This window comes from Capra hircus, chromosome 21 (genome assembly GCF_001704415.2).
Source record: "Capra hircus breed San Clemente chromosome 21, ASM170441v1, whole genome shotgun sequence".
NCBI lineage: Eukaryota > Metazoa > Chordata > Mammalia > Artiodactyla > Bovidae > Capra > Capra hircus.
In genome coordinates this window covers 69,177,181-69,203,602 of record NC_030828.1, presented here as the reverse complement: position 1 = coordinate 69,203,602, position 26,422 = coordinate 69,177,181, and the positions used below count along the sequence as shown (strand labels likewise).

Genomic DNA, 26,422 nt, shown 5'->3' with positions numbered 1-26,422 from the left:
GCGTGCGCATGTGTGTGTGTGCGTGTGAGAGAGAACGTGCATACACAAGAGCATGTGTGCGTGTGTGCGTGCACCCCTGAGTACACGTGCAGAGCGGTGGGTGTGGGGTGGGGAGAGCTGTGCTCCGGGCGGGGGTGGCCCCTTTCTGTTCCGTCAGGGGCTCTCCCGTGCAGAGGGTGGCGCGGGGCCCCGGTGCCCAGCCCTCTCTGAGCCTCTTCTCCTCCAGTCCCTGGTCTGCAGGCTCCCCGCTCTGGCTGGCTCGTGCCTGCCGGCTGCCCCTAGAGGCAGCTTCCGGAACTACAAGTGACCTCGTGACCCCTTCCCTACCGCGGCCCCTGCTCCCAGAACCCACCAGGCTGTGTCTGCTTCGCACGGTCAGCCCTAGCTCGGCCCTCACTGCTGTGCTCACACCCATGTGCACACACACACACGTGCACAGCCGTGAAGGCATGTCCAGCGCCAGGCTGAGGGGACGCCGAGGCCTGGAGAGGGTTGGCGCTGTGGCTTTCCTCGTGGGACCTGCCCCCTCCCAGTTTGCGCAGACCCCGAGGAGGAGCACGGCGGCCGCAGGGAAGCGCGGAGCTGCTTCAGGCGAGCATGGAGTTTATTCAAGGGCTGGGGGTGGGGCACTCAGTAGCAGACCCCATCCACCTCTGACATGACCACAGACACGTTCACGTGGGTGGGTTTACCCGCCAGGCGGTCGATGGTCTTCTGGGTGAAGGCCAGGGGCAGGGCCTCGTGGCCCACCATGCAGGAGAAGGTGTCCCCCTGCTTCCAGACCTCGGCGTCCACGCGTAGCACGCTGGTCACGGCGAAGGTGGCGACACTCTGGCCGGGCTCGGGCAGGGGTCCCCAGGTCAGATACTTCTCGCGGGGCAGCTCTTGATTGCCCTGCAGCCAGCGCACCAGCACGTCCCTGGGGCTGAACCCCCGCACCAGGCACGTCAGCGTCACCAGCTCGTTGAGGGCCAGCTCCTCCGACGGCGGCGGCAGCAGGTGGACCTGAGGCCGGAACGTGTTCGCTGCAGGGCAGAGAGTGGGTCAGGGGTCAGGGGTCGTACAGCGAGGAGAGCGCCCCTGTGCCCTGGGCCCCCCGTGCCTCAGTCTCCCTCTGTGAGGGGTGGGCAGGGCTGGAGAGGGAGGGGCAGGCTTGGGGGGGGTGTCTTGTGCGTGGAGTGTGCCCAGCCGCCCACGTGGTGGTCCAGGCCCACCTAGGTCTTTCTTGATGGTGGTGGTCAGTGGGCTCTCGGAGTCAGGGTAGGTGGCAGAGCAGGAGAAAGTCTGTCCGCTGTTCCAGGGGTCGGCACAGCCCGGCAGGACGCTGGACACGCTGTAGCAGCCGCAGGAGTCGCGCTTGGGCGACCCCTGGACGGCGGTCTTCCCACCTGTCGGGCTCCAGGTGAAGCTGGCACCCTCGGCGCTTTTCAGGCCATTCAGTGTGCACGTGAGGCTGGCGTTGGAGCTCAGGAGCAGATCCTCGAGGGCTGGAGGCTGCAGGGACAGGCTGGGCTCACAGTTTGATGGGAGACACTCCTCAGGACAAACTGAAAGAGAGGCAGGTCAGGTCAGTGAGCCCTCTGCCCGCCTCCCCTGGCCTCCAGCACCAGCCCAGGCCCCTCATGGCACCCCCACTGGGGGCTCAACCCCCTCTTGTCTGAGTAGAGGGCCCACAGGAAAATGGTCCACGTTGGGTTGGGGTGGGAGGATGGGGCCTCACCCCAGCCTCCCCTCTGACCTTTACATTTGCAGGGCACGTCCACGGTCTTGCTGGCTTTGGAGAGGTGCTGCACTTGGCAGGTCACGAACTTGTTTTCTGGGCACAGGCTGGCTGGCAAGGTCAGCTGGCTGCTCATGGTGTACTGGTTCCCGTCCAGCACGGCGGGGAAGTTCCTGACGGACACATTGTCGCCACTCTGGTTCCAGGTCACGCTCAGAGGTGCCGATGGGAAGAAGCCCTGGACCAGGCAGCCGATGACCACCTGCTCGGCTGGGTCGTTGTTCCCAAGGCTCAGTGGGAAGATGCTGGGGCTGGCTTCACTCTCTGAAACACAGGGTTCACTGTGAGACAGCAGCCCTCTGCTGACCGGACCCCTGACAGCCCCACAAACACAGGGCGACGGCCACCTTTCCTTTACACAGAGAGTGAGTGACTGGCCCAAGGTCACACAGCTTGTACGAGGTGCCCCTGGGGTCAGCAGTGCCCACCTGAGTCCAGGCGAGCCATTTCTGAGCATGCCCCTCAGGGCTCTGAGGATGGGGACCACACACGCTCTTCAGACGGGGCCTCTGGGTCAGGCCACTCCCGGGTGGGGGTCCTGGCTGACACAGGGCTCTCTCACTGACCAGCTGAGGCTGTGGGCACTGTAGGAGCCTTAGCTGCCCTCTGTGTGGTGGGCCCACCTTGCCCTCCCCCAGGGTGTGGGGGATCGTGAGAAGTAGAGAGCTGGCTAAGCAGAGACAGCAGCCTGGGCTCGAAGCTGAGTCTGTTGGGGCTTAGTTTGGCTGTCCTGGGGCTCTGGTGGGGAGGGGGAAGCCTGCCTTCTGTGTCCCGCTCCCACTCTCTGGATAGTGTCTCAGTCACACTACCCCCCCGCCCCCTCCCCGACGAATCCCCCCACCTGTTCTAAACCAGCAGTTGGCTTCAGTGGACTACGAGGGTTTTGAGGCTGGAAGCCTAGTAACAAATCAGTCCTTCAGGGCTGCCCCCTGGATGGCCCCTACAGAGGGCATGGGCTATACCTGTGTTTTCACAGTCCCCTTCCTGTCAACAGGTGAAGGCACAGGGGAGAGTCAGAGGAGCACCCTGGGGCTGCGTGGCCCTTGTGTGTCCCCAGGAAACACGGGGTGCTATCTGGCTGGACAGCAGGGCTCTGGGAGTGATCCCTGCTCAACCCACGCCTCCAGGTCAACTCAGGCACTAGCCCAGTCACCCACATTCAACCCAGCCCAGCCCAGCCCAGCCTAGAGTAGTCCATTTTAACCCAGCTCAACCCAACTCAGCCCAGGTCAACTCAATTAAAACCATTTCAACCCAATTCAGCCCAGCTCAGTACAGCCCAGTTAATCTCAGCTCAGCCAAGAAGAGCCCAGTTTAGACCAACTGAGAGGGTAACAGGCAGGAAGGCCAGGGCTCTCCAGAGGAAACAGGCCGCAAGGGTCAGACGTTTCTCCTCTCTTCAGCGGCAGGAGGAAGCAGACCACAGGCCTCAGATTTTTCCCTTCTCTGTACAAACTTAGAAGGAGGTTTCTTTTAAAATTCCGTGTCGCCATGACGACATCTGGTTCCACCTGAACTTAACTTTTCTCAAACCTTGAGCTAACTGATGCATTTTTCCTATGGGAATGTTTTTCTTAAGCTATGTTAATGAACTATGTATTTACTCTATACTCTGTCTTCAAGTCAGTTCCACCTAAGACTCAGAACCAACCTGACAAACCAGTATATTTTACCCATGCAGATATTGTCTTAAGCTATGTTATCCAGACCATGTATTTGCTTGGAAACCTGCCTTTCTTTAAGATTCATGTCAATCATTTTATGGCCTGGGATGACTCACTTTGTGTCAACGTCATCTCAAAATGCATGCTGTGGGTGAGGGGCCTGGTGCCAGTCTGACTTTTGAGACATTTCCTTTCTCTAATTAACAGCCTCCTGATAGGCATGTAACTTATTCCTAAAGACTAGCAGGGGGGCCCTCTTTCTGCCCCCTTCTGATGTCTATGTCAGAAGCTGCCTCTCTCTCTTTTATACTTTAATAAATCTTCATCACACAAAAGCTCTGAGAGATCAAGCCTCGTCACTGGCCCTGGATTGAAGTCCTCTACTCTGGAGGCCAAGAATTCCAGCATCATTCACGGCTCAGCAACAACCTTTCAAGCTCAGTCTAGTTCAGTCTAGTTCAGCCCAGTTCAGCCTAGTTCAGCTCAGCTTACCTACCTCAGCCCAGTTCAGCCCAGCTCAGTCCATTTTAGTCTAATTGAGCCCAGTTCTACCCAGTTCAGCTCAGCTTGCCTGGACCAGCTCAGTTCAGCCAAGTTCAGTCCAGTTCAGCCCAGTTCAGCCCAGCTCACCCAGCTCAGGCCAGCTCAACCCTGCTCAGCCCAACCTAGGCCAGTTCAACCCAGTTCAGCCCATTTCAGCTCAGTTCACCCAGCTCAGCCCAGCTCAGCCCAGCTCAGCCCAGTTTATCCCCGCTCAGCTCAGCCTAGCCTAGCTTAGTCCAGCTCAGCCTAGTTCAGCCCAGCTCATGCAATTCAGGCCAACTCAACCCTGCTCAGCCAGCCTAGGCCAATTCAATCCAGTTCAACCCATTTCAGCCCAGTCCAGCCCAGTTCACCCAGCTCACCTAGCTCAGGCCAGCTCAACCCTGCTCAGCCCAGCCTAGGTCAGTTCAGCCTATTTCAGCCCAGTTCAGCTCTGTTTGCCCAGCTCAGCCCAGCTCAGCTCATCTCAGCCCAGTTTAGCTCAGCTCGTCTCAGCCTGGTTCAGCCCAGCTCAGTCCAGCCTAACCCAGCTCAGCCCAGTTCAGCTCAGCTCAGCCCAGCTCACCTAGCTCAGGCCAGCTCAACCCTGCTCAGCCCAGCCTAGGTCAGTTCAGCCTATTTCAGCCCAGTTCAGCTCAGTTCACCCAGCACAGCCCAGCTCAGCCCAGTTCCGCTCAGCTTGTCTAGCCCAGTCCAGTTCAGTCCAGTTCCACCCAGTTCATCTCAGCTCACCCAACTCAGGCCAGCTCAACCCTGCTCAGCCAAGCCTAGGCTAGTTCAGCCCAGTTCAGCCCATTTCAACCCCGTTCAGCTCAGTTCACACAGCTCAGCCCAGCTTAGCCCTGCTCAGCCCAGTTCAGCCTAGTTCAGCTCAGCTCACATAGTTCAGCCCAGTTCAGCCCAGCTCAGTCCATTTTAGCCTAATTGAGCCCAACTCAACCCAGTTCAGCCCAACTCAGCCTAGTTCAGTTCAGCTCACCTAGCTCAGCCCAGTTCAGCCCAGTTCAGTTCAGTTCACCTAGCTCAGCCCAGCAGCCCAGTTCAGCCCAGCTCAGTCCAGCCTAGCCCAGCTCAGCCCAGCCTAGCCCAGCTCAGCCCAGTTCAGCTCAGCTCAGCCCAGCTCACCTAGCTCAGCCCAGTTCAGCCCAGCTCAGTCCATTTTAACCTAATTGAACCCAGCTCAGCCTAGTTCAGTCCAGTTCAGCCCAGTCCAGCCCAGTTCACCCAGCTCACCTAGCTCAGGCCAGCTCAACCCTGCTCAGCCCAGCCTAGGTCAGCTCAGCCTAGTTCAGTCCTGTTCAGCCCAGTCCAGCCCAGTTCACCCAGCTCACCTAGCTCAGGCCGGCTCAACCCTGCTCAGCCCAGCCTAGGTCAGTTCAGCCTATTTCAGCCCAGTTCAGCTCAGTTTGCCCAGCTCAGCCCAGCTCAGCTCAGCTTAGCCCAGCTCACCTAGCTCAGCCCAGTTCAGCCCAGCTTAGTCCATTTTAACCTAATTGAACCCAGCTCAGCCTAGTTCAGTCCAGTTCAGCCCAGTCCAGCCCAGTTCACCCAGCTCACCTAGCTCAGGCCAGCTCAACCCTGCTCAGCCCAGCCTAGGTCAGCTCAGCCTAGTTCAGCCCAGTTCAGCCCAGCTCAGTCCATTTTAACCTAATTGAACCCAGCTCAGCCCAGTTCAGCTCAGCTCAGCCCAGTACAGCTCAGCTTGCCTAGCCCAGCCCAGTTAAGTCCAGTTCAGTCCAGTCCAGCCCAGTTCATCTCAGCTCACCCAACTCAGGCCAGCTCAACCCTGCTCAGCCAAGCCTAGGCTAGTTCAGCCCAGTTCAGCCCATTTCAGCCCACTTCAGCTCAGTTCACCCAGCTCAGCCCAGCTTAGCTCTGCTCAGCCCAATTTAGCCTAGTTCAGTTCAGCTCACCTAGCTCAGCCCAGTTCAGCCCAACTCAGTCCATTTTAGCCTAACTGAGCTCAGCTCAGCCTAGCTCAGTTCAGCTCGCTTAGCCCAGCCCGGTTCAGGCCAGTCCAGCTCTCAGCTCCCAGCCCAGCTCAGCCTGCTGTGTGCAGCACCCTGCTCTGTGTCTGGTGGGCGGCGGTCTGCCTTTCTTTCTGGAGCCTGTCCTCTGTCCTCCCACCCCAGGAGGCCCTAGAATGCCTAACTACAGAGGAGATGACGCCCAGCAGCTTCTGGGACCCACCTGCTCATGGCTGCCTTAGGGCCCGTGTGGCTGGGAGGGGCCCTTGCCTTCTGGCCATGTAGCCCCGCGCTGCAGGTCCGTCTGCTTGCCCGCCCTGAGGCGCCGGAGTGGGTAGAGGCCTAGGCCTTGTCCAGGCCCTCCTGATGGCTGTGTAGTCTCAGCTGACCCTGCCCCGCTCTGGGCCATTTGGGCTGTTGGTGAGGCTGATGCTGTGAGGGGCAGGCTGGGATCGGCTGCGTGACCCCATAGATGGGGTCACTCACCCACTTCCTGTCCCGCCAGTTGTGGCCGCTTGCCTCCACGTCATGTCTGGTCTGTGGTCTGGCTGTGGTGGGGCCAGGTGTGTGTGGCCTGGACTGTGGGACCCCCAGGAACTTGACCCTTGCCTGAGACTTTGTGGGTGCAGAGGCAGGCACCATGGGTGGGGGGGTCACAGCCCCAGGGGGCTGTCCATGGGGCTGTGCTGGGGGCCGAGGTGGAAAGAAGCCGAGGCCACAGTGGAAGAAGCAGAGGCCACAGTAGCCAGAGTCAGGGGCCACGGATCACTGAGGGAGACATGGTCCCAGAGTGGAGAAGTGAGGCTGGAGGGGGAGGAGGCCGCACGGGTCAGCAGAGGCTGGCGCCCCGAGGGACAGGCACTTCAGGGTGACCCCAGCAAGCAGGCCTCCTAGACTGTCAGGGTGCAGGGCGGCTTGTGGGGGTGGGGCCTCTCCAGCCTGGCTACAACCCTTCCTCTTCCTCCGGGAGCGGCGGGGTCCTTGACTGGAGCTGGAGCGGGGATGTGGGGGTCGCCCCTGTCTGGAGTCTGGAGTCCTGTGTGGTGGGGGTGGCTGGCCTCCTGCCCCTGCTGCCTCCGCCCTGTCTCCTGCTCAGGACTCTCCCACCAGCTGCCCTTCCAGCTGCCCAGGCGCTTGGTCTCCCTGGTGGCCCCAGGAGGCGGCCCCTGCCCGGCCTCTCTGGTGGCCCTCTGGAGGCGGCCCCTGCCTGGGCACACAGTGGGCTGAGGGGTTTGGTTTGCATCTGTTTTCTTATAAAGTTTATTTGTTTTTTAACTTTTGGCTGTGCTGGGTCTTCGGTTGTGGTGTGCGGGCTCTCTCTGGTTGTGGACAGCAGGCGCTGCTCTGACTGTGGTGTGCAGGTTCTCGCTGTGGCGGCCTCTCTCCTGTGGAGCACGGGCTCTGGGTGAGCTCAGCAGGTGCAGCTTCTGGGCTCTAGAGCCCGGTAGTTGTGGCTCACGGGCTGAGTTGCTCTGCGGCAGGTGGGGTCTTTCTGGACCAGGTGTCGATCTGGTGTGCCCTGCACTGCAAGGTGAATTTTCAGCCAGTGGACCACCAGGGAAGCCCTGTTCCTTCATTTCTTCACACACAGAAGGTTCTGGAGCAGTACAGGGACCAACAGTCCCCTCCCGGGAAGAATACCGTTGTGGGGAGGGCGGCTGGCAGGTGGAGATGTTGGGCCTCAGGGGGAGACCGGCTTTTCCCTGGGGCAGGGGTGGGGCCGGGAGGGTAGGAGGAGATGATGGAGGAAAGGGAGCCCAGGGCGGCATGCCAGGTGGGCACACACACCCTGGCTTGGTTTAAGGACCTCTGGGGTCTGTCATGAACCCTGGGTCACCCATAGTGCCACCCACAAGGGACATTTCCTCCCAGGCTGCCGGCTGGCCTTTGGTCCACCCCACGCCCACTGTGCCAGTGGTGTCTGCATCGTGGATGGCTGGCTCCGAGAATCCTTCTTCTTGCCAGCCCTCAAGTGCCCAGGGCTCTGTGCCTTCTGGGGGTCCTTGTGTCCCTCATGTTCCCTGGTGCTGTCCCCGAGAGAGCTGGAGGGACAGGCCTCAGGATGTGTGGTCACATGTGGCCTGGCGGGCATGCAGGAAGCAGAGGAAGGTGGTGGGGGTTGGGGGCTGCCCTCTCCAGCATCCTGTGCCCACATACAGGCAATGCTACCCTACCAAGGTCACAGATGGGCATGGAGCTTTGGGCAGAAAGAAGAGCTTGGACTTGAGACGGATGGACGTGGGGTCTATAGGATTGAGAGCCGCAGGGTTTGGGGGAAGGGTCTGAGCCCTAGTGGGCACTGTTCGTAAGATTCACTGAGCACCTTCGGGAGTCAGGGACTTGTTCAATGTGGGTCCAGGCTGGAGAGGAAAGAGCTGGGACTGGATGAGTCCTTCTGGGCTTCTTCAGAAGCAGGAGGGGCCTCAGCATGGCCAAGGCCTGCTGGCTGGCAGTGAGGGTCCTGGGGCCATGATAAAGACCTCACTGCAGGGCTCAAAACAGCAGAAATTGAATCTCATGCTTTAGAGCCAGAGGGAGACTTGGGTTTGATCCCTGGGTTTGGAAGAGGCCCTGGAGAAGAAAAAGGTTACCCACTCTAGTATTCTGGCCTGGAGAATTCCATGGACTGTATAGTCCACGGGGTCACAAAGAGTTGGACACAACTGAGTGACTTTCACTTGGAGCCAGATGCCTGAGATCAAGGTGTGGGCAGGGCTCTGCCCTGCCTTCCTACCTCCTCCAGCTTTCAACCACCCAGGCATCCCAGGCATTGCCCTGATCTCTGCCCCTGTCCTCATATGACCTCCCGCCCTGAGTCTGACCTCTCCTCCTCTGTCCCTTGTAAGGACTCTTGTCGTTAGATTTAGGGCCCACGTGGACAATCTCATCCTAAAATCCTTTAATCGTATCTGCAAAGACTGAATAAGGTCACACTCATGGGTTCCAGGGCTTAGGACGTGGGCATAATTTCTGGAGGGGCATCGTTCAGTGGTGGGTTAATGGAGAAAGAAGAGGAGGAGGGACAGAGGGGACCCTGAGAAGCTGGCATCTTGCTGCTGGGAGAGCACGTGCAGCAGGGTCACTGGTTCAGAGCCCAGCTGGCTGGCATAACCCTTCCTCTTGTCCTTCTCTGCAGCCCTGCTTTTGGCTGAGCACTCACCGTCCAGCCCCACTACAGGGGTTGCCTGCCACTGTCCTCGGAGAGACACCAGGGAGCGGTCCTGAAGCAGGAGCTTAGTTCCCTGCCCTCGCATTGGACCTGCACAGCCTGGATGTAATCCCGGAGTCCTAGCTACTAGAGCACCAGGGGCTGCGGACTAGAAGGAAGGGTCGCCTGGCTCTTGCCTTATTTGAAAGCACGAATGTTCCAAGGAGGCAAACACTGTAAATACAGGTGTGAAGTTTATGATTAGAGACACAGCACAGCATGCGGAAAGCACGCAGAGAAGAGGCTTATTTATTCAAGGCAGAGCAAGGCAGAGATACCAGCCTGGAAAGAAAGGGTGTGGGCATCCTCCCTAACAGGGAGGAGTGCAGTGAAGAGGTTGCTAACTCTTGTGTGTTGACCCATGTCTATGTTGACTCGTGTGTTTTGACTCATGTGTATGTAGACTCACGTGTGTTGACTCACTTGTACGTTGACTCGTGTATGTAGACTCACGGGTGTGTTGACTCATGTGTATGTAGACTCATGTTTATGTAGAATCACATGTGTGTTGACTCACATGTATGTTGACTTGTGTATGTTGACTCGTGTACATTGACTCATGTGTACGTTGACTCACATGTAAGTAGACTCACATGTATGCTGACTCACGTGTATGTAGACTCACACGTACATAGACTCATGTGTGTGTTGACTCATCTGTGTGTTGACTCATGTGTGTATTGACTCGTGTATGTAGACCCACGTGTACGTAGACTCATGTGTGTGTAGACTCATGTCTGTGTAGATGCATGTGTGTGTTGACTCACATGTATGTAGACTCACATGTGTATTGACTCACTTGTGTGTTGACTCGTGTGTAGACTCATGTGTATGTAGACTCATCTGTACATTGACCCATGTGTACAGACTCGTGTGTGTGTTGACTCGTGTATGTAGACCCATGTGTATGTAGACTCGTGTGTGTTAACTCACATGCATGTAGACTCACGTGTACATTGACTCACATGTAAGTAGACTCACATGTACATAGACTCACATGTATGCTGACTCACGCATATGTTGACTCACACGTATGTAGACTCACATGTGTGTTGACTCACTTGTATGTTGACTCGTGCATGTAGACTCACGGGTATGTTGACTCATGTGTATGTAGACATGTTTATGTATAATCACATGTGTGTTGACTCACATGTATGTTGACTCACGTGTACATTGACTTACGTGCACGTTGACTCATGTAAGTAGACTCACATGTACATAGACTCACATGTATGATGACTCACGCGTATGTAGACTCACATACATAGACTCATGTGTGTGTTGACTTGTGTGTGTGTTGACTCGTGTATGTAGACCCATGTGTACGTAGACTCATCTGTACACTGACCCATGTGTAAGTAGACTCATGTGTGTGTAGACTCATGTGTGTGTAGACCCATGTGTGTGTTGACTCATGTGTGTGTAGACCCATGTGTGTGTTGACTCATGTGTGTGTAGACCTATGTGTGTGTAGACTCGTGTGTGTGTAGACCCGTGTGTGTGTAGACCCATGTGTGTGTAGACTCATGTGCGTGTAGACTCGTGTGTGTGTAGACCCATGTGTGTGTAGACTCGTGTGTGTAGACCCATGTGTGTGTAGACTCATGTGTGTGTAGACCCATGTGTGTGTTGACTCATGTGTGTGTAGACCCATGTGTGTGTAGACCCATGTGTGTGTTGACTCGTGTCTATGGGGCAGTTCTTCTGGGTTTTTTCTCCTCTGGCTGATTATCTTGCCTCTTTTCCCACACTTGACCTGTCCTCGGGCCCTCCCCATATGCATATGCATTTTTTACTGAGGAGGATTCTAGCACAGGCTAACTGGACATTTGACCACACTGATTATGGGTTACACTCTCCCTTTGTGACCCTGGAGGAGCTTTCCTTCACAGGTGCAGCTGGGGAGGATTCCCTGACCTCAGGAGTGATAGGTGGGGTCTTCTTGTCTCTACCTGAGCAGAGCTCAGCTCCTGCCACTAGTTTTGCCCTTGGAGTTTCAGGGAATCACTTACTGCACTTGGCAAACTCCACCTGCTCAGCCCAGGACCCTCTCTCTCTTACCTCACCCCTTTCCCTCCTGACTCTGGGAAGACGTGTGTGGTCAGTGTGTGGTGACGCCCAGCTCACAGGGCTGAGCCCTCGTGGCCCTCGTTCTGGGGTCCCCAGTAGGTCTCATTGTCTGGGGTGCAAGTCAGAGAGAGAAGACAGCCCACTCTGCCCTCAGGAGTCCCAGCTCAGGGGACAGGGAGGAGGGTACCTGGCCTTGGCTTGAGAGAGCCCTGCAGGTAGGGTCTGGTCTCAGGCCTGTCTCCTGAGACTGTACGGGTCTGTGCAAGTGCGTCATGTTCACCTGTGAGGGTGGAGCACGGCAAGGGCTGTGGCTGTGGCCTTGTATGAGGCTCTCTCCTGGTCTCACGTTCTATTTGGGTCAGACGTTTGGTGTCTCTGGACAACCTCAGAGTTGCCCAACCCTGGGTGTTCTACGCTCGATCCCGGCAGGCTGCTTGGTCTATGTTGGTGTCCATGGGGTGTGGTCTCCTAGCATGGATGGCGACTCTCAGAAGGGCCTTCACCATGAATGGTCTCTCCTGTCAGTGCTGACCATGACTGACCCTTTACGGTTTGCCTGCTGGGAGTGGGACTGTTGTCTGACCTCCGTATGGGGAAGGGCGGTGAGTCTGGGCTGGAGGCCAGTGGAGCAGGTGTGGTGGAGGCTGAGGCAGGGTCTCTTTGGGCATCAAAGGATGCTTGAATCAGGCCTGGCTGGACACTTGGGTGCTCAGGACCCAGAGCTTTCTTCTGCCTGCTTCCCTCTGCTCCTTGCCTTCTTCCTTGGGTGGAGGTACCTCCCACTTCCATGGGACCACAGGTACCTCCCCTGAAGTATGCTCATGGGATTTTTTACTTTAATGAACTTTACTTGGAAAAGTTAGGGGAGAGAGGTCAGACAAGGCCACAGTGGGGGGTTTTTGGGGTGGGCTGCTGGGCTGAGTGGGCTGCGGTGCAGGCCCCTGTGTAGAGAGAGGTCAGACAAGGCCACAGCCGGGGGAGGTTTGGGGTGGGCTGCTGGGCTGAGTGGGGTGTTTGGGGTGGGCCTGGGCTGAGCCGGCCGCGGGGCAGGCCCTGTGGTAATGCCCCTGTGCTGTGGGACCTGCCTCCCACTCTGGAGGCCCTGCCTGCAGCCCTGAAAACCCCCACAGCTCTCCCCAGAAGGGCTTCCCTGCCCCCTTATTCTGCAGGCCCAGCACCTGGGGGTGGGCAGCAGGGAGGGTGGACATGGGGACAGGGCAGGGGTGGGGGGCAGGGCCCTTGGACCTGGGGCAAGGAGGCAGGACAGAGGCTGGGGAGGGAGCTCTTGGCTTGGTTGGGCTGGACTCAGATGCTGGTTGGGCTGGACTGGGGCTCTTGAGTCTTAGGTGGGCTCTGGACTCTGAGCATGGGGTGGGCTGTGAGCTCCAGGCCCTCCCCGTGTTATGGGGGCGTTTCTGTTGGTCAGGATGTGGTCCCCACCGCAGGGGCCTGGGAGGAGCCTAGGGTGGTCAGTGTCCACTCCCAGCCCAGGTCCCTGGAGGGGGCAGATGCTCTCCTGGGACTTTTCCCTAAGTAGGGTGGGTGTGGGAGCTGAGAACGGGCCTCCTTGCTGCCTGTGACCTTGAGGCTGGGCTGGACTGTCTGGACGCCTGCATGCTGGTCGTTGAGGCCCTCAGTACTTGTCTGCTCCTTTCTCCTTCCCAGCGCAGCTTGGCAGCCGCAGGGATGCTCAGACACCAGGAGGCAGTGGGCGCTGCGTGACATTCGTGTAGTCTTGGGAGCCCTGGGGCTGCCCCTGGAGGATGGCGTCCAGGACCCACTTCACCTGGGGGAAGGCACGTGTGAGGCAGGTTCTGAGCCCAGCTGGGGCTCCCCTTCTCGGGGCACCCCGCCCGGAAGTGGGGCATCCGTGCCCACCTTGCAGAGGCTGACGGTGGCGCCATAGCTCACGCTGAGCAGGAAGAGCACAATGAAGACAAGGAGGCTGGTCCAGGTCTCCTCTAGCTCCTCGCTCTCAGCTTCCTCTGCACACAGGTCCTCGAGCGCCAGCTCTGTGGGCAGCGGTGGTCAGCCCCCTGGCCTGGCGTCAAGGTGGGGAGGACAGGCCTGGCCACCTTTAGGGAGTGGAGGGAGCTGGGCCTGGTGCCCTGGTCCTGGGTGGCCTCCCCTCTGGCCCCTCTGGCTGGCCTGGCCATGGGGGCGGAGGCCCCTGAGCCGCAGGCAGCTGTGTGGGGGAGTCCGGCCCCCTGCCCCTGTCGTCCATCCTTCTACCCCCAGGTGGTTGGGGTTTTGTCTCCTACCATTTTGCACAGCTTTCTGCTGACTGCTGGTCACTTGCACTCGACTCTGTGGGCTCCTCACCTCTGTCCCACCCCGACTCCCTGCTCCACGGCAGGTGGTGGCCCCTGGCCTGGGGAGTGTCCTCTTCCATCAGCTGCATGGCCCGTGGCTGCCTAGCCCGGCTCCCTGGGTCCCATACCTGCTCAGCCTCACTCTCGTCAACCTGGGGGCCCCTCAAAGAGCATGGGGCTGGCCTCCCTGCCTGGAGCCCTCAGGAGAAGCCTGGACCCGGGATGGCCCCTGGAGTCAACAGATCATCACAAGGGGCACCCGAGAGCTGTGCCCAGACATGTGGACCTTGCCCAACCTGTGGGAATCCAGAGCTGCCCCCAGCCCTCTGCCCGTCCTGTCCCGGGGCTGGGCCCCTCCTCTCCCAGCACAGCCTCCACTCCGGGCTCCTTTCAGGGTGTGGGTTGTGCACGTGGTGCTTTCTGTGTGTGTGTGGCGGTGCCTGTGTGCTGTCCACACGTGCATCCACATACATGTCTCTGTGATTGTGTCCATGTCTGTGTGCACTCAGGTGTGTGTCCATGTGTGTCAGTGTGTGTATCTGTGTGTGTTCCCATGTGTCTGTGCATCCAACTGGTCACCTATGGGGTGCAACTGACAGAGAAGGGTTGGCCTGGGAGGCTGGGACCACAGCAGGAAACCACGTGGGGCAAGGGAGGGTCCAGGGTCCAGGGTGACAGGGTGTGGCCTGGGTGAGAGGGTGTGGCCTGGGTGAGAGGGTGTGGCCTGGGTGAGAAGGTGTGAGGGTGTGGCCTGGGTGACAGGGTGTGAGGGTATGGGCTGAGTGAGAGAGTGTGGCCTGGGTGAGAGGGTGAGAGGGTCTGGCTTGGGTGAGAGGGTGAGAGGGTGTGGCCTGGGTGAGAGGGTGAGAGGGTGTGGCCTGGGTGAGAGGGTGTGAGGGTGTGGCCTGGATGAGAGGGTGTAGCCTAGATGAGAGGGTGTGGCCTGGGTGAGAGGGTGTGGCTTGGGTGAGAGGGTGAGAGGGTCTGGCTTGGGTGAGAGGGTGTGGCCTGGGTGTGAGGGTGTGGCCTGGGTGAGAGGGTGAGAGGGTGTGGCCTGGGTGAGAGGGTGTGGCCTGGGTGAGAGGGTGAGAGGGTCTGGCTTGGGTGAGAGGGTGAGAGGGTGTGGCCTGGGTGAGAGGGTCTGGCTTGGGTGAGAGGGTGAGAGGGTGTGGCCTGGGTGAGAGGGTGAGAGGGTGTGGCCTGGGTGTGAGGGTGTGGCCTGGGTGAGAGGGTGTGAGGGTGTGGCCTGGGTGAGAGGGTGAGAGGGTGTGGCCTGGGTGAGAGGGTGTGGCCTGGGTGAGAGGGTGAGAGGGTGTGGCCTGGGTGAGAGGGTGTGGCCTGGGTGAGAGGGTGTGGCCTAATGAGAGGGTGTGGCCTGGGTGAGAGGGTGAGAGGGTCTGGCCTGGGTGAGAGGGTGTGGCCTAGATGAGAGGGTGTGGCCTGGGTGAGAGGGTGTGAGGGTGTGTTCTGGGTGAGAGGGTGTGGCCTGGGTGAGAGGGTGTGAGGGTGTGTTCTGGGTGAGAGGGTGTGGCCTGGGTGAGAGGGTGTGGCCTGAGTGAGAGAGTGTCGCCTGGGTGAGAGGGTGAGAGGGTGTGGCCTGGGTGAGAAGGTGAGAGGGTGTGGCCTGGGTGAGAGGGTAGGCCTCTTGTGAGTGTGTGGGATGCTGCCTGTGGCTGGCAGTAGATGGGTGTGGAGCCTTGGCACCAGTGGATATGGTGGCCTGAGGGTGCTTGGGAGTGATGGGTGTATCCCAGACCGATTCAGAGTGGAGTGAGGCTGAGCAGCAAGATGGGGCACTGGACGCGGAGCCCAGCCCAGCAGGACCTCACGGGTAGGGGGTAGCTGGGGGGGGCAGAGAAGCAGACCCCACACTCGCCCACGTGCGCAGCTGGCCTGCTTGTGCCCCGGAGGTGACAGTGGAGGCGCGTGCTGGCGCCTGTGTGCGGGTCTAACTTGACCCATTTCTCTATCTGGAGGGCGTCTGTGTGAGCAGCTGGACTTGGGAGCTTGGGGGCTTATCTGTGTCCAGAGGGGCTGGCAGGAGCCTCGGGTGGAGGCCCCCCACCTGGGGGTCTGAGACCCCCAGAAAAGGCTGAGGCCTCTGTGGTCCCTCCCCTAGGACCGCCCTCTGGCTCTTAGAACTTGCTGAGTGGGCAGAATTCATAGTGGGGTAGAGGGAGGGCCTCGACATGGAGAGTGATGCTGGACAGAGCCCTGCCTCAGCCCTGTCTGCCTGCCGAGCCTTCCCTTTCTCTGTGCCGGGACATCCCCCTCGACCCTGACCCACAGCCCATGAGCCCCAAGAACAGGCATGCCCAGGGCTCTGAGCAGGCACCAGAGTGTTTATTGGCGGTGGACAGAAGGTCCCACTGGCCCCTCCCCTGCCCCGGGAGAGGGGCGGGTGGGAGGGCGGGCATTATTTACCGCTGTTAATGAACACCGATTTCTCCAGGGTCCTAGTCTTGGGCAGTGCCTCGTGGATCACTTGGCAGGTGAACTCATCGTCCATCTTCCAGCTGGCCTTGGGGACCGCCAGGCGGCTGTAGGCGAAGAAGGCGAGGCTGTTGTTGTCGGCCCTGTCGGGCTGCGTGGTGGTGTGCTGGCCTTCCCGCATCGGTTTCTTGTTACGCAGCCACTGCACAGAGATGTCCTTGGGGAAGAATTTCTGGATCAGGCAGGTGAGGGTGAGCTCCTCCTGATTCTCCAGCTCCTTTCTGTCTGGCCAGAACACGTAGACCTTGGGGGCCACACGCTTGCCTGCGGACAGGTGTGTGGTTAGCCAGGCTTCTCTCAGGAGGCCCACCTACCTCCCCTCAGCCTGCCACTCACCAACATCCTTGGAGATGGATCTCTGGATATCCTTGGGCAGGTCGCCGTGGCTCACTTTGCAGTAGTAGGTCTCGCCTTCAACCCAGTCAATGACGTCCACCGGCAGGGTGGACGTGACGGTGATCGTCCCGTTGAACTGATGCTTGATGTCGACGGGGTCTGCGTGCACAGGTTTCCCGTTTGCCCTCGACCAGGTCAGGCTCAAGTTATTCGTGCTGGCCAGGTCCACAACCAGGCAGGTGATCTTGGGCGACTTGTTGACGTACAGCTCGAGGGGGGTGGGTGGGATCAGGTAGGTGCTCACGCCGCGGGGCTCGGACTCGGCTGTGTGCGAGAGGGGCCCGTGTGAGGTTGACCACCCTCCTCCCTGAGCCCCCGGTGTCTGAGTGTTGGCGAAGGTGAGGGCCATACCTGTGCACCTGCGGGCGTGGTTGTCGAAGTTGAAGCCGTAATAGTTGACCCGGCAGGTGTAGGTTTTCTCGGACACCCACTGGCCCTGTGTGATGTTGACTTCGCTGTAGGTGGTGGTCAGATTGCCCTCCTGTATCTCGGGGCCGGGCTGTGCATACAGTTCTTTGGACTCGTGCCCGTCCACCAGCCAGGTGACCTTGATCTTGCCTGGGGTGTAGCCGGAGATCCGGCACAGGAGCTGGATGGTGGTGTGGGTGTCGCCGCTGGGGTCACAGGAGGAGTAGAAGAGCCTCACCGAGGGGTCGCTGAAGTTCTTGGCGCACTCTGGGGGCAGAGGAGGCAGGCGTGGGGCTGGTCTCCCGGAGACCCCCAGCCTCTCCTCCCTGCTCCTCCCGCCTGGCTGGCCCGCCCCCCACTCCCAGCCGCCCCAGCCCTGGCTCACCAGTGCTGACGGTCTTCATGGCAGTGGTGTTAGTCTCAGCGTGGAAAACACTGCAGGTGAACTGCTTGGGCTGCTCGCCCGAGACGGTCAGCTGGCTGGTGGTGACGTAGAGACTGGAGTTCGCCATTTGGATGCTAGGGAAGGTCAGGGTGCTCCCGTCCAGGGGCACTGTGTCCCAGGTCACAGCCACTGACCCTGGGAAGTAGTCCTTGACCAGGCAGCCCAGGGCCACAGAGGTTTCTTTTATGCAACAGGTCCTCAAGGGGTAGATGGATGGATGCTGGCTGGAGACTGTGGGGACAGGACCAGGTCAGCGCTGGTCTCAGGACTGTCACCCATATGTGCCAGTCTGACTGCTCACCCGGGGTGGGCTGTGGAGCTGAGGTGGGGTGGTCTGGCTCAGGGAACACTGGGACTCTGCTCCAGCCTTGAGGGACAGATGGCTTCTTCTGGGTCCTTTTCTCACCTCCTGACCCCTCCAGGGACCCCTCCAGCGAGCAGCTCTGCTCCACCTCCTGACCCCTCCAGGGACCTTTCCAGTGAGCAGCTCTGCTCCACCTCCTGACCCCTCCAGGGACCCCTCCAGCGAGCAGCTCTGCTCCACCTCCTGACCCCTCCAGGGACCCCACCAGTGAGCAGTGACAGTCACTGCCTTTGGCCTGAGTGCCTGGACACAGGACACTTGAGTGGAGGTGCCAACCCACCTCCTGGAGGTGGGTGCTCAGAGCCCATGACCCCTGTCAGTGCCTGGGGACCGGAGAGACCTCCAGGAGATACCAGGCTGTTCTTCTGCCCCTACTCAGACCCCTATTGGAGATTAGGGACCCTGAGAACCCCAGCAACCACGAGTTTGTCCCCTCTGCCCACCCTTAGCCTTGGCCTGGGTCAGAGACTCCCAGGAATCACCAGGCTGCTTCCCCACCCCCAACCCTAACTCAAATCCCCCTGGGGATCCAAAGGCCCCCCACTTCCCAGAAATCACCCCAGTCGTTGTGGGCATCCTGTGGGTGGATACACCTGCTGCCCTCTGGGCCCTGCTCCCTGCAGCCAGTGGATTAGCCCTTCAGGTCCCTGAGCTGTTCCATCACGGCTGCCCCCTCACCCCATTCTTCCCCTGAACAGCCCAGGCCCCCTGGAATTCCAACTACAGTCCCTTTGAGAGAGGATGAAGATCCCTCCAGGCCCTTCTCAGCCCCCTCTGAAGCGCCCCCCACAGGCTCAGCCCAGTTCATTCAGCTCAGCCTATTCAGCCCTGTTCATCCCAGTTCAGCCCAATTCAACCCTGTTCATCCCAGTTCAGCCCAATTCAGCCCTGTGCATCCCAGTTCAGCCCAATTCAACCCTGTTCATCCCAGTTCAGCCCAGTTCAACCCTGTTCATCCCAGTTCAGCCCAGCTTAACTCAGTCTAGTTCAGCCCAGCTCAACCCATTTCAGCCCAGCTAAGCCCCGTTGATTCCTGTTCACCCCAGTTCAGCTCAGCTCAGCCCAGTTCAGCCCAACTCAGCCCAGTTTAGCCCAGCTCAGCTCAACTCAGTCCAGTTCAGCCTGTTCAGGCCATTTCAGCCCAGCTCGACACTATTCAGCCCAGCTCAGCTCAGCTCAACTCAACTCAACCAAGCCCAGCTCAGCCATGTTCACCCCAGCTCAGCCCTGTTCCTCCCAATTCAGCTCTGTTTAGCTCAGTTCAGCTCAGATAAGCCCAACTCAGTCTAGTTCAGCCCAGCTAAGCCCAGCTCAACTCAGTTCAGCCCAAATTAGCCCAACTTAGCCCAGTTCCGTTCAGCTCAGCCCAGTTTAGCCAAGTTCAGCCCAGCTCAACCCAGCTAAGCTCAGTTCAGCCCAGCTCAGCTCAGCTCAGGTCAGCCCAGCTCAACTCAGTCAAGCCCAGTTCAACTCAACCAAGCCAAGCTCAGCACAGTTCAGTCCAGTTCAGTCAGTTCAGACCAGTGCAGCTCAGGCCAGCTCATCCCTGTTCAGTCTGTTCAGCTTGGCTCAGTCTAGTTCAGCCGTCCTCAGCCTTATTCAGCCCTGTTCATCCCAGCTCAGCTCTATTCAGCTCAGCTCAACCCAGTTCAACCCAGCTCAGCCCAGTTTAACTCAGCTCAGCCCAGCCCCTTTCAGCCCAGCTTAGCCTGGTTCAGCCCCGTTCAGCTTAGTTCAGCCCTGTTCAAGCCAGTTCAGTTCAGCTCAACCCTTTTCCACCCATCTCAGCCCAGTTCAGCCCCATTCAACCTGGTTCAGCCCTATTCAAGCCAGTTCAGTCCAGTTCAGCCCAGCTCAGCCCTGTTCAGCCCACCAGCCCAGATAGGTCTGGCTGCCCATCTTACCCACCTAGCCATTCTAGTTCGGCTGTACTCAGCTGAGCCCAGTTTCTTCTGACTCAGCCCAATTCAGTCCAGCTGAGTCCAGTCAAGTCCAGGTCCACCTAGTTCAGCTTAGCACAGCCCAGTTCAGCCAACCCAGGACAGCTGACTCCTGAGCTCTGCTCAGCTGGACCAGCCTGGTCTAGGACAGCCAAGATAGGCTACCCTGGCCCCTTTAGGACGGCATCTCTCCAAGCCACCTGGCTCAGTCCACCCAGTTTAACCCTGGATCACCTTGACTCCAAGCAGCCCAGCTCCCTTCAGCTCAGTGCACAGTCCCACGTGGCTGAGGACAGCCCATATGGCCAGTGAGGCCCAGCTGAGGCTGGGATGGTTCGTCTCCCTCCTTGTAGCTCCATCCACTAAGCCGCACTTGGCCCAGAGGAGCCCTGCCTGGACTACCTGGGTCAGGGCGGCTCAGGCTGGATGATATGGGCGCAGCACTCCTGCTCTGCTGCCTGGCATGTGGACTGACCCCGGCAGCTTTCGATCCTGGGCTGGCCACCACTGTCCTGGCTGGCTGTGGACAGATTCACGCTCAGCCCACTTTCCACGCCCTGTGTGTGGTCCCTGCCCTGGCCCTGACCTGTCTGAGAATCTCGACCCCTTTGTCTTCTCCAGGTCGGCTTCGAGCATTTTCTCCCTTTCCTGTGTCCCCATGCGGGGAGTGGACAGTGGAGAGACAAGCAGTGACCTGGAGGCCGCATTCCCATGGCAGGCAGTTCAGGTATCTTCCCCCAGCAGGGTCTGGGTGGCTCCAAGAACTGGGGCGCCCGAGGTGCTGGGTCCTCCGTCATGTGTCCATGGCTGATGTGGCCCGTCTGGCCAGTGGTGGCCATCTGCAGGATCCCAGGATAGGCTCCTGGGTGAGGTGAATCGTTAAGACTCATTGCTGATATTTTTACATCCAGATGGTAGGGCCTGGGCGGGGATTGGGGGAGCTCTGCCTCACTGCTCTCAGCTAAAAATGGGTTGGGAACCCCCGGAGGCCTCAGCAGCCCTGGAACTTCCCTTCTCTCTCTGTTCTTGGGAAGTCGACTGAGTGATGGCGGGTCCCAGGCCAGGCTCCTCTTTGTGGCCTCACCCCCTGGCCTCTGCTGCTGGCTCGTGGCCTCTCTCCTCAATGCCACCAGCTGCCTTGGTGAGCCCTTGGCATGCACTGTGGTCGTGTGATAGCCAGGAAGGGACAGGGCAGCGGGCACTACCACCACTGTCCCCGAGGCCACCCTGTGAGCGAGAGGTCGAGGCCTGGTGGCCCCAGAGCCTGCGGTGGATCCTGGGGCTACCCGAGGGCACACTGCCAGGAGGAGCAGGCTGGAGTCTGGCCCCCTGGGGTGGCCCTGCCTGAGTGTGCGGGGCTGTGAGTCCAGCTGGGTGTAGGTAGGGGAGCGACAGCCTGCCTGGCCTGGGGAAGGCTGGACACGAGCTTCCCTGGAGCCTGGGGTGGACCGTGCCCCCTGGGCTGCCATTGTCCACCGAGGGTGTGAGGACAGCGGTGACCTGTGACCTGTGGGGCAGCTGGTCCCCCACAGATGCTCACCAATGTGGCTCTGCTGGTGATGGCTGAGTGTCAGCCTTGCCTCCCTGCCATGGGCCTGGGCTACCGGACCCTGTCCCCTGGACCCAGGACGTGCTGGGCTGGAGGTCTGCGTGCCAGAGGCCTTGTCAGGCCTGGTCCCCTTGGAGGGCAGAAGACCCCAGCGGGGCAGCTGGATGCCTGGGGTGGACCCAGTGCACAGAGCTGGGGCCCCGAGGACCCCAGAACAGATTGTTCTGGCCTGTGCCACCCCTCCCCCCTTGGCCCCAGGGACAGATGGTGCATGGGAGGTGGACGGGAGGACACTGAGTTCCCTGGAAGGACCCAGGGTTCTCAGAGAAACCACAGGGAGGGCAGAGCCCCACTGGGGAGCCTCCCGCCAGGTGGTGTCAGGCCCTGCAGCCTTCACTGGGTGAGTGGGGCTGGGGCTTGGCCTGTCTGCCTGGGCCTACCCTGGCATCCCTTTGCTCATTCTCTCCTGCTGTGGGCACTCAGGGCAGAGGCCTTGGTGCCCAGCCAATATATATGTTTATCTGGCTGTGCTGGGGCTTAGTTGTGGCATGTGGAAGCTAGTTCTCTGGCCAGGGATTGAACCCAGGCCCCCTGAATTGGGAGCATGGAGTCGTAACCGGGGGGCCAGCAGCAAAGTTCCCCCTTGCTAGTTTTCAACTTGTGATAAGCTTCTCCTGGTTAATCCCTTGGCTGTTAATGCTGCTTATTGAATCCTTTTCGTTGAACAGAAATTATTGATTTCCACATGACCGATTGATCGGTTATTTACCCTCCAGCTTGCACTTTCGGGGCTGCTGTGTGAGCTTCCTGGGCCTGCCGTAACAAAGGCCACATAGTTGGTGGCTTAAAACCAAAGAAATGGACCCTCACGTTCTGGGAGTCTGAACTCTCCAGAAGGCTCCAGGGAAGGAGCCCTCCTGCCTCTTTCAGTGCCTGGTGGCATCCAGTCTTGGCCTCCATCCGCACACGGCCATCTGACCTTTGTGTCAGCTCCTCCTGTTTTAAGCCGTTGGACTTGATGTGCTTCTGAAATCTAGTGTGAACTAACCTCAAGGTCCTTAAGCAAATGACATTTGCAGAGACCTCATATCCAGACAAGGTCCCATTGTGGAGTGCTGGGGGCACGCACACGGCACCAGGGAGATGCTGCCTCTACTCTTTGCCAGCCTTGGCCAGTCCTTTCCTTCCAGCTTTCAAGCTGGCCTTTCTGATGTAAGTGTTGGATTCCAGCAGGCTCCCCCACCACCCACTCACCTCGCAACTGCTGTGGAGTAGAAATGCAGGTTGAATTTCTCCATGGAAGAAGCCAGTTTCCGCGGTCACCTCAGAAGCTTTCCTGCTGCCCGACAGTGCCACGCTCACTGTAGTCCAAGCTCCGAGGCACGGCCAGGCTGTTTCCGAGTGTTCTCCTAATCCTTGGGTCTGCTCATTTGTGGGTGAGACCATCATTTTCAGTGACGGTTAGGGGTATGTGCTAACACTGAGGCGGACAGTCTCCCCCAAACCCTCCATTCTTTGCTTTATGTTTCAAAATGGTCTAAGCTGTAAATGGATCCCACCAACCCACCAACCCACCAACCCACCAACCAACCAACTCAGCTGGGATTTTGATTTGGCATACACTGTATCTCTTAGTCTGAAGCCGTCCCTTTCTTGACTGGTGTATTTCTCCAGCCACTCAGATTTCTTTCATGCCCTTGAGGGGAATCTGACTTTTCCCTTAAAAGACCTGGGACTTTCTTTTCCGGTTCTCCCTTGAGCTGCCGTGGCTTGTGCTGTCTTTTCGATCGCAGTTTCTAGTAGGCTTTGCTGACGTGGAAAAGCGTGACTGCTCTTGGTAAACTGGTCGTGCATAGGAATTGCGCTGGTTTTCCTGTCAGTTCTAACAGTTTGCAGATTGTGTTGGCTTTTCCTTGGAAATGAGCATATCATCTGCGAATAATACCTATTTCACATCTTTCCTTTCAATCGAAACAGCCCTGTTTCTTTTTTCTTGTCATGTACCATTGGCCAGGACCTCCAATAATCTATTAAATGACGATCTTTCAAACTGTTTCGACCACAGTCCTTGTTTCACATTTTAATTTAATTCACATGCATACATTATTTATGAAAGAATAGTGAAAATGTTAGTTGCTCAGTTGTGTCCAACTCTTTGCAACCCTGTTGGCTGTAGCCTGCCAGGTTCCTCTGTCCATGGAATTCTCCAGGTAATAATACTGGAGTGGGTTGCCATTTCCTTCTCCGGGGGGATCTTCCCCACCCAGGGATTGAACCAAGGTCCCCTGCACTGCAGCTAGTTTCTTTACTGTTTGAGTCACCAGGTAAGCCCAACATTATTTATATATAACATATAATGTATATTTATTTATGTAACTGAAACAAAAGTTTCACGAAAATATTTAGTCTTGTATACAATGCATAGATTTTTCTCATTTTCTTTATTTATTACGAAAGGTTTTTTATTTAAAAACCTTTATTATGAAACCATATAAAGGTTTTTCACTCTTTCTTTATTAAAAAAGGTAGCTCTCTGATTTGATTTCACTGTCCACAAATAGTCAGGTCACATGTGTGAAAAGCACTGCACAATGGTATGGCAGGAGGGACGCGCATACTTGCGTCATCTCTGTTGCCCTAATGGTCCAGGGGCGAGTGATGAGAATGAAGACAGGATACGAAATCTGGTGCAATGGGTCAGGGGACCTGCAGCCGCTACTGGACTGGCATGCAGAGCACACTCTGAGTCCAGCTTTTATTCCTGATTGCAGACCACAAGACTTTCTCAAACCCTATCTTTCTCAAGACACGTGCTGTGTTAATCATGAACTCCTGAATGTCCTGGACGACACTGATGCAGTCCAGGTCTTCTTGTTTACACCCCAGGCCATTCTCTTCTGGTCTAGTCTCGGGAACAGTTGGCAAGGTCACAGGCAGCGTTCACACCCGGCGCCGACCCAGTGTTCCAAGGTCCATGTTTTCATGATGCCAGTCATACTCCCTCCGGGTCTGGCCTTGGGGTTTGAAAGTTAACCATTAACACAGTTTCTTAATATCTGCTGTTTTCCAGATCCTGTTTCTGTGGGATTTCTCAAGGCTGTGAAAGTACATTATTAGGGATTCCCACTACACGGCTCCAGTCTCACGGGAATGCCTCTACAACCTGTCTGTCAAATGTATTCCTTCTTTCTTACGTTCTTCTGGGTCGATAAGTACTTCTTAGCCTACCATTCTAGTCCCCTTGTTGACTTTTTAGATGAGTCTCTTTGCATTACGGTTTTCGTGACTATATACTGTGCATTCCGAACTCACCACAGCGAACTTAGATTAAATATTTGCTACCTCACATAAGTCATTAGATCTGTGAAAACTTTGGTTTCATTTATGGACTCATCCTCTGTGCTATCGTCATGTACACTGCGTCCATACATATTAAAACCCCCATAACACACTGTTGGTGATTTTTAAACAATCAATTATCTTTTCAAGAAACGAAGAGAAGAAAGATAATTTTTTGCACTTGCATCTGTACCATCTCTGAAGCTCCTCTTTCCATCCTGTAGGTCTGAGTTTTCAGTTGGTGTCATTTCCTTTCAGCACAAAGTTTCTCTGTTAGCCTTTCCTTTACTGCAGGCCTCTTGGAAATGCGCTTCCTCAGGCCCTGTGTGTCTTTAAATGTCTATCATACACTCATACTCATTTCACAATGGTATTTTCCCTGGATGCAGAATTCTGGCTGAAACTCCCCGTTCCACTGGCTCCTGGTCACCGCTTCTCCCTGTGAGAAGCCAGACGTGACTTGCTCCCTGTATTTTGGAATGGTATTTTCCCTGGATGCAGAATTCTGGCTGAAACTCCCCATTCCACTGGCTCCTGGTCACCGCTTCTCCCTGTGAGAAGCCAGACGTGACTTGCTCCCTGCATTTTGGAATGGTATTTTCCCTGGATGCAGAATTCTGGCTGAAACTCCCCGTTCCACTGGCTCCTGGTCACCGCTTCTCCCTGTGAGAAGCCAGACGTGACTTGCTCCCTGTACATTCGTGTCATTTCTCTGACTGCTCTCAAGGCACCCTCTTCATCTCTGGTTGTCATCAGTCTGAGCAATATGCCTCCACATGGCACATCATATCATACTTGCTGTTAGGAACTGGCTGAGCTTCTTAAATCTGTGAATTGATACTTTGGCCACATTGGGAACCTTTTCCCGCCCCGTTCTATCGCTTGTCCCTTTCTAGGGCTCCATCCAGTTTTACGTGTTTTCAAGTGTTTCACAGTGTCCCGCAGGACACTGAGTCTCTTTTCTTTATTTTCCCCAATATTTTTCTTTGTGTTCTTTGAATTGGATTAAAAACATTTTATTGATATATAAAGTACAGATTCAATGTGTATCTATATATTATGTAAAATGTATTTTATGTATGTAACACATTAGAATATCTATAATAAATATAGAATATCTCTATGTTGAAATGCAGTTTTCTGACCTTTCTTTTAGCGTCTTCAATCTGCTGTGAAGCTCATCAAGTGACTTAACAAATTCAGAATTGTACTTCTAGTTCTAGAATTTTGATTTGGTTCTTGTAAATAGTCTGAACATTTTCTGTAGAGATTATCTGCTCCATTGACAACCTTGTATCTTGACTGTGGGTCGCATTTTCTTGTTTCTTTGCACAAGCAGTGACTTTTGAGTGTGCGCTTGGTGCTGCAGATCGAACGTAACAAAGGCGATGGACTGTGCGCTCTTCCTCAGACAAGGACTGATTTTCTGTTGGGAGGCAGTTAGCTCCAGTCTGTCTGCTCTGGCACCATTCCTGTATTTGGCGGTAGCTCAGGTCGCCTCAGCCCTTTTGAGCTCCTGCTGGTGCCTCCTCCAGGCCCTTTGGAGTTTCCCCACACATGCGCAGGGAAGGGGCCAGCTGAGATCTGGGCAGAGTGCGCTGCAGGGCTGGGGCTCCCTTTCTGTGGCTCCCTCCTTTTCTGGACTCCTCTCCTCAAGCCCCAGCTGCCCTTGCGTGCAGCCTTGCATCCTGTGATGCGACGCTGTGCTGACTGCGGTTCCTGCTCGTGTCCTAGCCACACCTGGTGCCTGGCCACAGGTACCTCCTCAGACTAACCTTTCAGAGGGTCTCCAGTGTCTTTCGGGCATTCCCCAGTGCCTTCAGATCCTTTTTCAGATAGCTTTTTTTCCTCCCACGGCTTATAATTATTATTTGCAAGGGGTTAGTCTGGGCCAGGCTGCCCCACCTGTGCTGGAGTCAGAACTACTTTCTCTGATGTGGG

The 26,422-nt window shown here is 57.1% G+C and overlaps 2 gene segments (V, D, J or C); both read right to left on the bottom strand.

The window, feature by feature from the left end:
* LOC102170970 lies at positions 587-6,324 on the bottom strand. The segment is given in 4 exon segments: positions 587-1,025; positions 1,215-1,547; positions 1,739-2,044; positions 6,178-6,324. Coding segments are annotated over 3 exon segments (846 nt in total).
* Positions 12,449-17,536, bottom strand: LOC102171239 (the record flags this gene model as incomplete). The annotated part of the segment is given in 6 exon segments: positions 12,449-13,021; positions 13,114-13,247; positions 15,975-16,304; positions 16,377-16,700; positions 16,788-17,111; positions 17,230-17,536. Coding segments are annotated over 6 exon segments (1,515 nt in total), but the record flags the coding sequence as incomplete, so codon positions are not given.